Source organism: Saccostrea cucullata, unplaced genomic scaffold, assembly GCF_032062105.1.
Source record: "Saccostrea cucullata isolate Sc308-1 unplaced genomic scaffold, CSIRO_AGI_Scuc_v1 ctg8326, whole genome shotgun sequence".
NCBI classification, from domain to species: Eukaryota; Metazoa; Mollusca; class Bivalvia; order Ostreida; family Ostreidae; genus Saccostrea; species Saccostrea cuccullata.
This window is the reverse complement of record NW_026932670.1, coordinates 1-14454: the sequence shown is the minus strand read 5'-3', so window position 1 is coordinate 14454 and position 14454 is coordinate 1. Positions and strand designations below refer to the sequence as shown.

The 14454-nt window shown below is 34.6% G+C and overlaps 2 protein-coding genes across 2 annotated transcripts in view; both read right to left on the bottom strand.

Moving 5' to 3' along the window:
- The window catches only part of LOC134235753 (selenocysteine insertion sequence-binding protein 2-like), a 40303-nt gene extending 37948 nt beyond the window's left edge, over nt 1–2355 (bottom strand). Inside the window, exon 1 of the mRNA XM_062717901.1 lies at nt 2053–2355. Coding sequence (XP_062573885.1) covers nt 2053–2061 — 9 coding nt within the window. The 5' untranslated portion in view covers nt 2062–2355. The remainder of the gene's footprint in view (nt 1–2052) is intronic.
- A 3049-nt stretch (nt 2356–5404) lies between these two features.
- On the bottom strand, nt 5405–14440 carry LOC134235754 (transcription initiation factor IIA subunit 2-like). Its single transcript, XM_062717902.1, has 4 exons — nt 14280–14440; nt 9322–9426; nt 7837–7963; nt 5405–5849 (listed from the first exon to the last, which is right to left on the bottom strand). Exons 1-4 carry the CDS (start codon nt 14349–14351, stop codon nt 5830–5832), a joined length of 324 nt encoding a protein of 107 aa, XP_062573886.1. The 5' UTR covers nt 14352–14440; the 3' UTR covers nt 5405–5829.
- Nucleotides 14441–14454: the final 14 nt, after the last annotated feature.

The window sequence follows — 14454 nt, the reverse complement described above, 5'->3', positions numbered from 1 at the left end:
TCCTAAAATTCGACTTCAACGGAACGAGTCAGACTTTGGTAAATAAAGTCAAAGATTGGTAATTTTACATAAATTTTAAAGAAATTTCACTTCAATGGTCGTATAATTCTGTTTAGAGCTGGTTTTCACTAGTATGTTCATTTCTCCGTACATCGGACACAAATTAACCATGCATCGGACACTTTCCGATGCAATGGTAAGCACTACCATTTTCATACAGAACCCAGCTGATAGCTGTTTTTTGCGGAAAAAGAAAATAAAAACTCTATATTTTCAGTCAAAATACAAGTTATCGATATATGACGTCTGGAATTTGACTCAATTTATTTCTACAAACCAGAGTATGAAAAACCATGAAAAAAGGGCGCGAATTACCGCATTATAAGCATTGTAAAGCATTTCTAAGGCAGACTGAGGTCTCTTGAATCGTTCAACATTTGTGCGACGATATCGTAAATTAAATTTAAGTTGAGGGTTATTTCTTAGATAAAAGATAAATATATATCCATGTCAAGCATTTTAAAGCACTTTGATAAAGGTATGATATTTTTCTGGTCAAAATACCGTCTGTCCGATGCATGGTAAACAATGTCCGATCCATGGTGAATTTTGAGTTATTCCTAAAAACTCGATTTTTGAGGATATTTCCTCAATAAAGGGCATATAATTGTGTCCCCAATCAGGGATGGGGTAATTGAATAAAGTAATTGTAATTGAGTGTAATTAATTACATTTTTCAAAGTAATTGGAAGTAATTTGTATTTGAGCAAGCCTTCAATTACAAGTAATTGAATGTATTTAAATACATTTCAAAAAAGGTCATGTATTTTCAATTACTTTTCAATTACATTTCAATTACTTTTTTTTCAAAATGAAAGTTTATATTTAAAAAGGTGTCTTATATTGATACATAGTTTTATACTGATGGGTTTATATTACTTATTCCCATGTTTTATAAATCTGTTCTCCCTATTCCCACTTGGAAATAACTATGATTGTTTAGATAGTTAATTTGTTTTACAGTAATTAGACTAACTACATCCCCTTTTAGATTTACCTGTATTCTATTCATTTTAAGATAGAAAATAATGAATGGAATTGTGATATATATTATTCATTTCCTTCAAAAATATGGATTTGAGAAAGTAACAAAAAAGATCTTGCCATACACCATACTGGTGTAGCATGGGCTTGTGTTTGTACAATAATTAATTGTCTCATAATGTTTAATTTGTTTATACAGTGTGTCACACTCATTATGAAGTAAAGGTCTAATTTTGACCAGGTGTGAACCTGTATCATACCCAGGAACAAAAACACTGAATGAAAGTTCGAATTCGATTGCTATAGAAAAAATTGTATTTAAAAAAATCTTTATTTTTTTTTATAAAAATAAAACTTGAAGTAATTGAAATGTATTTAATTACATTTGTCAAAGTAATTGAAAGTAATTAATTACATTTGAAAAAATCAATGTAATTGTAATTGAAAGTAATTGACAAAATTATCAATGTATTTGAAAGTAATTAATTACATTTCAAAGTAATTGACCCCAAGCCTGTCCCCAATTGATATTTTAATCACAAACTAAATGTTAAACTCCATTTTGATAATTTTCCTTCGGTAGCGATATCGCTAGAACTTGTTGAAGTACAAGGGTATCCGATGCATGGTGAATTCACCCTATGTAATTTTATCTCTAGATATTGGAAATGTAAATATTACTGAATAAGAATAGAGATTTAAAATTGTGCACAATGCAACTGTCCAGGCCTCTTAAAAATGAAACAAAAATGCTCTGCTCTCCAATTATGCAATATCTGATTATACCATGTGTTGACCTTTGTTTAACTCAATATAAGTGTGTTACATGAAACTGGGTCAGAAAAAATACCAAAATCACACGCATATTGATAACAATGCTGATGGACACTGGATTTAGGGCCATCAGTTTACAACGTTCAGACCAGTTTCTTTAATTGTTTAAAGGCACAGCCGAAAATAATTGAGGTGGAATTTCAACATCTAGACTGATTCATAAGCAAAAATCACCTGCTCCATTGTGGAGATCCTCTTTATTGCCTGCTTTACATGCCTAACTTAACAAATCTATATTCTGACCCTACGTCTTCTTCTTCTTTAGTCGCCATTACCGGATGTTAGCTAAATAAAAGGGGGCGTGACCTAGTAAATCCACACCGGGTCTTACGATAATTTTTATTGGATAGTCGAAGGTGTGTTTACATCGTATCTTGTAAACAAAGCCACGTGTAAACAATAGAATCGTGATGTTCGAGTTCGTGACTGTCATATTGCCAAATCAGCCTAATTTTATATTCAGACCAAAATTTATGAAGTGCATCATCTAGATAAAAGGTCCTATTAGTTCTAGTTTGTTTTCAATCTGAACATTCAAAGTAGCGTTATAAGTAGACCTTCCTCTCTCTCTCTCTCTCTCTCGTAATTTATCTTCAGCTGTATGTAGAGACTACATGTATGATTATATTAGAAAAACTAGAGGTACTGTGAGCAATGAGCTCACTAGCTCACTAAATGATACCCCCCCCCCCCCCCCCCCCCCCCCGCCTTCCTTATGAATATAATAGCAGTGTCAATGTTTTGCTGTGGGAAACCCAAAATATGTGTCAAATCAAAAAATAAAATAGGAGATGCACGATGGCAATATGTAATAAAGATTGAGTGAAAGTTTCGTCAAGTTTCATTCTGTGGTATGACAAGAGTTGCAGATAAGAGATGGGTACCCTAAAGCGTAACAGACAGATGGACAGACGGGGGTTATCATTTAATGAGTTCATTGCTCACAGTACCTCTAGTTATTAATGTTTTGATTATAAAGTTACTTATTAAATATGCATTTTATTGTGAGTCGCCAAATACAAGTATCGACAAATTTTAATTCCGACTTTGTCATTTTTCATTACGCAGTGCATCAAGACTTGTGTCCCCTGCACACAACAGCTCATTCCCCCACAAAACATCCGAAATCCCCATCTCAAAGCGAAAGATACCACTGGTGGAAAATCCTTTTGATCCATTCTGACCTATCAAGATGAAGCCGGACAATCAAAACGATGGAATGCAAACCAGGGCCAGGCAGAGCAAGAAGCCAGTGGAGGGCAAGACGACACTCCCCCAGGACGATAACATCAAGGACAACATCGACAACTACAGCAACCACTTCAACAGAAAGGGAAACTGGGTCAATCTCACTGGCGCTCCCAACCACATCTACAGTGAGAACACACATACAGTGACTACTAACAACCCTCCGGGACTCACCGTACATCTAACTTCATATGATGGCTCATCATTAGCAGCACAGTGGCTGAACTTAACCTCCCCCTAGTAAATTGAAAATTTACAACACGAAAGAAAACCCAATATATGAGTCGGATCAAAAAATAAAATAGGTGCACAATGGCATTATGTAATAAAGATTCTGTGAAAGTCTCATCAAATTTCATTCAGTGGTATGAGAGGAATGCAGATAAGAGATGTGTACACCAATGTGTGACAGACGGACTGTTCATGGAAATCAAACGGATGCACTAAATTAGGTATCTTAGTGACTAGTCCACTTGTGTGCCAAGTTCTATTGAAATCAGATCAAAACTGTAGGAGTAGCGTTTTTAAGGAATTTCACAGAAAAGTCTATTTTTAGTAACCATGGCAACACTGTTCTTCAAAATCAATCAAAAATAAATTATTATCTAAGTGTAGTCTCTTTGTGTGCCAAGTTATACTGAAATCAGACCAAAACCATAGGAGGAGTAGCATTTTGAAAAATTGTTTACAGACAGACAGACAGAGGGCTAGACGTACAGACAACGGACACCTTTAACTCTTTACAACTTACTGAACTGTTATGCAATATACACTTAATATTCACGTCATAGAAATAGAAATTTACCATTTCCCCGCAAGCACTATATAGCGTGGCACACGTTTCGCTAAAGTTTAGCGTAAATAATATCATGACTTAATATTTTAATACAAATATACTTTTCATATTTTATGAGTTTTTAGCAAGTATAAAATAGAAGGAAATTGGCATTAAATTTAAGATTAAATGAACTTTTTAAAGTGCATGAAAATGCGTGATTGCGGGGAAACAGTATATGCGTGATTTTGCGTTAGAAATAGGAAATGGTATATGCGTTAAAATGCATGACTGTGGGGAAGGGGGTTAAGTGTTGCATAAGCTCTTCTGGTCTCTGACCAGTCAAGCTAATAAGCTGATAAATGAAGCTATATTTGCTTAAACAACAGGCCCATGGGCCACATCGCTTACCTGAGAAGCTTTGACCATGTGATTCTTAACCAGATTACCCCCTTGTAATGCCTACCGTGACCCCATCGTACCCCAAGGGTCTTAATTTGGACAATTCAAATTCCCTATTGTGGCCCCGCCCAACCCACGGGGGTCATGATTTGAACAATTTAGAATCTACACTACCCAAGGATGCTTCCACATAAGTTTCAGTTTTTCTGGCTCAGTGGTTCTTGAGAAGATTTTTAAAGATTTTTCCTATATATTTCTATGTAAAAATTTGATTCCCTATTGTGGCCCCGCCCAACCCACGGGGGTCATGATGTGAACAATTTAGAATCTACACTACCCCAGAATGCTTCCACATAAGTTTCAGCTTTTCTGGCCCAGTGCTTTTTGAGAAGATTTTTTTAATGACCCCACCCTATTTTTGTCTTTTCTTGATTATCTCCCCTTGTGAGAGGACCTGGCCCTTCATTTTAACAATTTAAATTCCCCTCCACCCAAGGATGCTTTGTACCAAGTTTGGTTGAAATTGGCCCAGTGGTTCTTAAGAAGAAGTCGAAAATGTGAAAAGTTTACAGACAGACAGATGGACGACAGACAAAATGTAATCAGAAAAGCTCACTTGCGCCTTCTCAGGTGAGCTAAAAACTAGAGAAATATCCAATTCAACTTTTAAGTGACATTATTTACAGTGATTAACTATAATAAGTGAATAGCGAAGGGGAGTAACTTAGAGTGATTAATTGACCAAAGTGTACATATCTTAAGTTAAGATTTTGGATGACACCATATCTATTCATAGAATACCATGTGATAGTTGTTTACTTGCGTTTTTCTTTCCCGAGAAAAAAGAATCAAAATATGTTCTGAATGCAGATATCGTCATTTACAAAAAAAAAATTGCTGATTGGTCGAGTGGTGTCAATTGACTCCAATCTCAACTTGAAAAAAAATTTTTAACACCATATGCCAAGGGTTTGTGAGGAGAGTAGCGTATCAATAACCCTTGGTTAGTGAAGATGCAGTAACTCATCTTCTGTATCTCCAGTTTGTTTGTAACTAATTTTAATGTCAGAAATGGCATCCATTTTAAAGAATAACAAATACTTCATCTGTATAATATTCCTTTAATATACATGAGTTTTGATATTGTCACTGAACTATGTACACATTGCATGAAATGTACAAGACTATAAAAGTACTAAATAGAGCACTGTGGATGTATTCTATACATTTATAGGAACAGGTTTCCTAAACTTTTGATTTACACAAAACAACATTCTACCTAAATTGCAAGAAAATTGGACCAGTGGCATTTCTTTTTTTGGCCATTTTTATGCAAATGTACAAAGACTCACTTCCCATTTTTCCTACAAATTTTAGGCAAATTTAAATGAAGCACTGAAGCAAAAACATACTTTTTATATCTACAAACTTGTTACTGCTTCTGAAATGCTCATCTCGTAAGATGAATGTGAGATGTTATTGCAACAAAAATATCCAAACAGCATAGGAGAGTCATTTCTTCATATTTATTCATGACCAGATGCACCTACAATGATGAAAGGAAATAATATTTAATAGTCAATTATTTTACCTACTGTGGTTTCATCAATTTTCGTTGGCATCAGATTTTGTGGATTTTGTAAAAGAGACGTTTTCGAGGATGTACGTAATTTCATGGACAAAAGCATTGCCTATACAAATGAATATCATACATGTATTTCTTTAATTCAATGAACATTTGATTTTAAGGATCTGCTCAACAACGAAATCCTCGAAGATTGGTGCTCAATGAATATTGATGAAACCACAGTAATTTAAATATATTTTTATCATGTATCAAGCAAAATTTTAATTCCAGCCTTAGCCACACATCAAACCAGGGTCCACAATATGATCATGAAGCCCACAGGCCACAAAACACCTGAGTATCTTGACCCTGCTGCTCTTCACCAGATTCCCCCCCCCCCCCCCCCCCCCCCGTATTTTCTTTTTTGGCCTTACCCCATCCTTCGGATCACGATTTTATCAATTTAAAATCTACACTACCCCAGGATGATTCAAATTCTTAGATTGGATGCCAGCTAGATGACCATCAAGCTCTGCTCCACGTCATAAAAATGCATCCAAAATTCCACACTTGGGATTGTCTGCTAAAAAACAAGTTCACCTGAGCAATTTGGCTCCTGCAGAAATCAGTTCAGTATTAATTTAATTTCTTGTCCATCAGACATCCATGAATAAATAGTGAACGGGTAAGCAAAGAAATAATAACATTATTACTTTTTTGTAGGTATTTTGGGGTAGATTTTGAAAAAAATTGACTGGACAGATTTTTTTTTTACTTTTATCTGATTTGCAAAATGAGCATATTTAAAATCCAAACAAGAGGCCCATGGGCCTTATAGGTCAACTGAGCATCATGCAACAACTTTCTAACCATTGAATTTGGTTTATGTTTCAAACAAGAGGCCATGACATTCACAATTTTGAAAGAGGCACCATTGTTTATCATAAGTATACACTTCGCATGCTTAGTTTGGTTACTTAATACCCATAGGCAGAGTAGGGGAGCAAAAAATGTATTTCAACTGATCAGTAATATTCAGCAATAATCAGTAGTGCCCCAACCCTAAAGGAACACCTGACCCTGGAGCTATACATTTCACAATCTTGGAAAAGGCACTCTCGCTCATCACTAATTTTTTATTAATATCAAGGAGCAGATTTCAAGCATTAATTCCATTACACACCAGTATATACAGTAAAACTTGTTTAGTACGAACACGGATATTGCGAATTTACAGATATAGCGAAGTCATCTTGGATCCCCAGCTATATAAATTTAATGAATTTCTTACACGGTTATAACAAATTACGGATATAGTGAAGTAATTTTATAGGTCCTAGCGACTTCGTTATAACTGAGTTTTGCTGTATATTAGAATCGATAGAGTCCCACCTTAACACCAGAACCCCCTACTGTACCCTTGACGCAGGGTCCTTGAAATTCACATTTTCGCAAGAAGAACCATTGCTCATCATAGATAGTTCATCTGTTTAATATCCAGGAGATTTTCAAAGAAAATGCAATTTTGTGCATCTCGGGCGGTCGGGCACATGGTTATTTCAAACACTGGGTAATTGCAAGACTGACTCTTATCAGTCCAAGTACTGTGAAGACTTACCACTTGAGTGGTGCATATTATCTCTTGTGGGTCCAAGCAATGAGAAAAATCTGTAAAATTGTATCAGATGACTAAAACGGAATTGTTAGCTTATGAAATCAGGTCCAGCAGTGTCAAGGATTGATGTCCAAATATTATGGCATCATAAACATTGTTTCTCCACACCATCTAACTTTGGACTTTAGCATAGTGTATCTCATATGATAGGACTTATCTGACTTTGGCAATACTATTGGACTTTGGAGTCTTGCGTATTACCAGGGGTAATCATGGGAGATGTAAAAAGAGCAAGACCTAATACCTAAAAAATGTGAATAACATTATTTCCACTTCTTCTAACTAACTTACTTTTTCCATCACATGCTACTATCTTCACTTTATCACATTTAGCCAACTCCTGAACATCTCGAAAATCGACATTATTCAACACAAATGTCCATACGTTGTCACAAAAGCGGTAGGTATTCAGTTTTCCCTACAAAATTAAACTGATAGATTACCAAAATACCAGATCTGACAGAGAAAAAACTCTCAGACTTCATTTTTTTACTAAAGTTACAATACTTATGGTAGACTATTCCTTACAAAAAGAAAATTGTTATATACATTTCTACAATACAAAGACACATGATCCTTGATGGTTACCAGTTTTTTGTTTGTTTTTTTTTTTTTTTTTTACAAGCCAGAAGCTTTTCTCTTATTTTTCTCTATGTATAAATGTTTATGCATCTCAAAATCCCAAGGACAAACAACTTTCAAAATATAGAACATCGGATGAGAATATACTGGTAACTTGGAGAATATTGCTGCCTCATAATTCAAGGTTCTATCCAGAATTGAACTCCCCATATCTGATTTAATTAAAACTGCAAAATTATTACTTTATAAAAGGAATATTTGACATTTTATAGCCCATATTTTTTAATATAAAACTCGAGCTGATTTTAACAGAATTTCTTTTACATTCTTTGTAAAACAGAATAATTTAAAATTTTCCTACATGTACTCCGAAAATAGTGTTTTTTCCATGTTTACTATGTCCCTGTCATGCCCTTCCTACTCTAACAATAGCATATTTTAAATGTTTACTATGTACCTATTTGCCCTGCCCTTCCTACGCTGACAAAGTGTTTTTTCCATAATCACTATGTCCTTATTTTCATGACATTCCTACTCTGAAAATAGTTTTTTCCATGTTTACTATGTCCCTGTCATGCCCTTCCTACTCTGACAATAGTGTATTTTCCATGTTTACCATGTCCCTATTTTCATGCCCTTCCTACTCTGACAATGGTGTTTTTTCCATGTTTACTAAATCCCTATTTTCATGCCCTTCCTACTCTGACATAGTGTTTTTTTCATGTTTATTATGTCCCTACTGCCATAACCTTCCTACACATCCTCTGAAAATAGTGTATTTTCCATGTTTACTATGTCCCTATTTATCATGTTCTTCCTACTCTGACATAGTGTATTTTCCTTCCTACTCTGACACAATGTTTTTTTTCATGTTTACTATGTACCTATTTATCCTGCACTTCCTACTCTGACAAAGTGTATTTTCCATGTTTACTATGTCCCTATTATCCTGCCCTTCCTACTCTGACAATAGTGTATTTTCCGTATTTACTCTGACATTTGTGTATTTCACGTTTACTATGTCCGTACTGTCTTGTCCTACTCTGACAATAGTGTATTTTCCATGTTTACTATGTCCCTATTTTCATGACCTTCCTACTCTGACATAGTGTATTTTCCATATTTACTCTGACATTTGTGTATTTTCCATGTTTACTATGTCCCTCCTGTCTTGTCCTACTCTGACAATAGTACCTTGAGCTGTATCCTGTTCTTCACTCGGTTAGCCAGGGCTGTGTTGATTGCTTTGTCAAACTGGAGCAGAACCTTCAGTGCCAGCTGAGGAGTGATTTGTCCACACTGTCCAAACATTCATATTTTTCTAGTCAGTAAATGTTAATTAAGTTTGCAATTTCTTAAAATATCAAAAATTTAATTACTTTGCTTATGCTGTTGATCAAATAAATACATGTACAACCATTTTGAAAAGTGAAAAAAAATTGAAAACATGTAAGTTTATTCTCTCTTAAATAATTATGCCACAACACCATAGATATATTAACTAAAGGTACTGTAAGCAATGAACTCACTAAATGATACCCTCTACCTCCAATATGGTTATAATGGCAAAATCCATGTTTTGCTCAGGGAGACCCAAAATGAGTGTCAGAAAGTAGAATAGGAGGTGGACAATGTATTTATGTAATAAAGAATCTGTGAAAGTATCATTAAATTTGATTAAGTTTTATAGGAGTTGCCAATAAGACATGGGTACCCTTCAACATTAAAAAAAAATGGCAGTGTCCATGTTTTGAAACCCAAAATATGTTTATTAAAAAGTTAAAATAGAGGTCACAATGGCACTACGGTAAATCTGGAAATTTTTACTGTAGATAAATTTTTAGCAAATTTGTGCATGCATTCAATGTGCAAAAATATTTTTCTAAAAAATAAATCAGCAACACAAAATTTACACAAAAATTTGCTGAATTAATGTTCTGACTATTAAATGTTGGCATCATTTAATATTGTATCTACAAATGTAATTTATACATGTGTAGTATATTTCTACATATATATGCGTAACATATAAACTGTTGTGAAAAACTTAACTTTTAATTACTTTTTAATTTTACCGCTAATTCGCAAAATTTTTAAAGGTAAAAATTAATCAACAGCTTTTTGACCCAGATTTGTAAAAATAAACTGTCATAAAAATATCCAGATTCCAAATTCTGTGAAAGTCTCATTTAATTTCATTCATTGGTAAAAGAGGAGTATGTTGCAGATATGAGATGTGTTCCCCTGAGCGTAACAAACAGATGAAGGAACATACAGTGTGAGACAGATGGACGAATGTACTGACGGACATCCCAATCAGTATATACCCTCCCACTTTTCAAGCAGGGGGTATACACATAGGTAATCAAAGTTTTTCTTAAATAAGAAGAGAGAATTTAAGTCAATTGTGCATACTATGCAAAAAATGAACAAATAATGTTTGATAAACAAGTTTATCAATAAGAAACTTTTTACATTATCATTGTTTTCTATAGGTTTTTTTTCTTTGCTAGATATTTAAATACCTTGTAAATGGGGGGGGGGGGGGGGGGATTGAGAATCGTTTTCTCTTTTTTTTAAAATTATTTTTACTCGGACATTCGGCCAGGTAAAATTAATCTTTAGATTCTCACCCAAATTTCCAAAAAAATTGGGGCGGGTGGGCGGATTTTATTTTTTATTTTTTATAATTGTTAATTTATATATAGGCCTAAGTTTCAACAAAACAATGGACGCCCCTTACACATTTTTTTCATTACCTTAATGCGAATATGAATAGATTTAATTCTTTTCATATTCTTTTAAATATTTAAAGAAATTCTTTTCTTTAAAAGTTAAATATTTATTGCTAATTAACAAATTATCAAGTACACATTATACGGCACACCCTGAACAAAATGAGGTGGGGATACCAATAAATTGTGTATGCGTGACTTCTTATTTTGCAAAATCTATATAAATGTTCTAATAATTATTCTACTGAAAAATCTAGGCCTTCTCTTAAGTCTGTCTACGATGTTGTAGATTTTTTTTATTTCAAAGCTAAGTCACACAGCTGGAGATCGTTATATATAACATGACTTTCCTCGTCTATTTTTACTTAGTTACAATCTCTCTACATACTTGCTCCTGCCAGTGATGGTATCTATATGTGTTTATGCTATTTTTTCTTCTCTGCCTTCTCTATACTGACAAATTATCTTTTCCTTACACATTTAAACTGCTTTTATTGCCGATTTTTCTCCATTCTTCACATGGCGTTTTTGCTATATATAGCGACATGCGACTTTTAATACAGACGGGAGATAACTCTTAAACTTTGACCCAAATTCTTACTGAATAAAAATACATGAAAATACCCAAAAATCAAAATAAAAAACATTGGGGCGGGACATTTTGAGAGAAGCGGGCGGGGATGAGAATCTAAAGATTAATTTTATATGGCCTTAATACAGAAAAATTATTGAAATCTATTTAAGTTATAAACAAAAGTTTTATTTTTTAAAACAAGAGGCCCATGGGCCTTATAGGTCACCTGAGAATCATGCAACAACTTTTAAACGATTGAATTTGGTTCATGTTTTAAGGTAGATGCTATGGCATTCACAATTTTGAGAGAGGCTGGCACCATTGCTTATCATTACAATAAACTTAGTAATTGCTTAGTTTGGTTACTTAAAGGGGCTGAGTGGTCGTTGCCATTTTTAGACTATTTCAATCTCCTTTAATTAGAAGATCTCCATATAAAGATATACCAAAACAATCAAATTTTAAAACTGATATGTATGAAATTTTTTTGTCAAATGATAATTGACAGCTAAAGATATGATATATATCAAAAAATTTTATTTATATCTGGTGGTTAATTTGTTTTTAATTTGTTGACCCCCAAGCCTCCTTAATACCCATAGGCAGGGTAGGGGAACAAAAAATGCATATAAACTAATCAGTAATATTCAGCAATGATCAGAAGTGTCCCTACCACACATGAACCCCTGACCCTAGGTTCATACATTGCACAATTTTTGAAAAGGCATACTTGCTTATCAAAAATGTTTGATTGATACCAAGGAGCAGATATCAAACAATTCATTTTCAGTATATAAGTCGAGCCCTCCCCCCCCCCCCCCCAATGGTATCCCTGACCTAGGGGCCTGGAAATTCACAATTCTAAAAGAAGAGCCCTTGCACATCATAACTACTGAGTATGTAGGTACATTTAGTTTATTTGCTTATTACCCATGGGCAGAGAAGAAGATTTTCAAAGTATTAATGTATATTCACTATATAATCATTATAGAGCCCCACCCTAATGCCAGAATCCCTGACCCTGGGGCCATGAATTTTGGTAGAGGCATTCTTGCTCACCATTGCTATGTCCTAACTTAGTTTACTTAATACCTAGGAGCACAGAAAAGATTTTCAAAGAATTAATGCATTTTCACTTAATAATCAATAGAGCCCAGCCCTAACACCAGAACCCCTGACCCTGGGGCCCTAAAATTCACGATTTTGGTAGAGGCACTCTTGCTCATCATAACTATGTACTTAGTTTGTTTATTTAATACTCAGGAGCAGAGAAGAAGATTTTCAAAGAATAGTGCATTTTTCACTATATAATCAATGGAGCCCCGCTGTGAAGACCAGAACCCTTGACCCTGGGGCCATAAAATTCACAATTTTGGTAGAGGCACTCTTGCTCATCATAACTATATACTTAGGTTGTTTATTTAATACCCAGAAGCATAGAAGAAGATTTTCAAAGAATTAATGCATTTTCAATATATAATCAATAGAGCCCCACCCTAAAACCAGAGCCCCTGACCCGGGGGCCATGAATTTTGATAGAGGCATTCTTGCTCACCATAGCTATATTCTAACTTAGTTTACTTAATACCTAGGAGCACAAAAACGATTTTCAAAGAATTAATGCATTTTCACTATATAATCAATAGAGCCCAGCCCTAACACCAGAACTCCTGACCCTGGGGCCCTAAAATTCACAATTTTGGTAGAGGCACTCTTGCTCATTATAACTATGTACTAAGTTAGTTTATCTAATACCAAGGAACAGAGAAGAAGATTTTCAAAGAAATAATACATTTTCAATATATTATCAATATAGCCCCACCCTAGCAATAGAACCCCTGACCCTGGGACCATGAATTTCACAATTTTGGTAGAGGGCTCCTTGCTTATTACAATCATGCCAATAGTTTGACTGCTTGATTCCAGGTGTAAAGAAGATTTTTAAATATTGCACTAATTTCAGTGGTTTTGCCCCCACCCCCAGGCCCCAAGGGGGCAGGGACCATGAAATTAATAATTTTTGTTCCGCTTCCCCACAGATGCTATATGCCAAAATTGGTTGAAATTGGTACAGTGGTTTCAGAGAAGAAGCTGAAAATGTTCAAATGTTAACGCGCGACGAACGACGCACAAAGAACGACGATGGACAAAAACGGATAGCAATAGGTCACCGTGTTTATTCAGGTGACCTAAAACGTATTAAAATGATCAATGAGCTATACGCATGCTAGGAATTTTCCTTAAATTTCAAAAATTCTTAAATTTCTATGAGGGAGAAGTGGTCTCCCTAAATTTTAGGTCTAGGTCCCTGTACCAAGTATTTGAAGCAGACTACTGCTGGAACTCTTCAACATCAGAGGCTTTATATTTTGCTGGTATTCGAAATGAAAGTTTTATAGTGATGGGAATTAAAAGGATGTCCAAAGTAAAAAAGTTGAAGCGGACTGATAATTCATTTCTGCCCGTATTAATCAAAACAAGCACTCAAAGTCAGAGCACAAAACCCTAACTGAGATTATGTGACAATGGTCAAGGATTCGTAGAGACACCAAACCAAAATTTTTAGTCGCTTACTTTAATAACCGATCTGGAAAACTTAAAGTTATAAGGGTATTTCTTATTATTTCACACTAAAATTAATAATAAAAGTGAAGAAGTAGTTGACAATCAGATCTGCGTATATCATAAACACGCTGGAGATGAGTATGGCATATTTAATTCCTTCCTTGTGATATTTTTACATAATACCAGAACTGTGTTACATGCTTTTCCGTCGCAATTTCTTACTTCCTGTTTCAAAACCATTTTTATCAGAAGTCTGTATAAAGGAAAGGTTTGTTTACCGATATCAATTCGTCAAGACTTTCCTGTAACGTGTGTCCAAGGGTCGTATTTCTGTACAGTTGGTAGCTCATATTTTTTTCTTTTCACCGACTCTCGACGTAAACAAATTTCTTTTGTATTATAGATTTTGTAAAATTACAAAAAACGCCTTGCCGATCACGATGAATTTTGTAT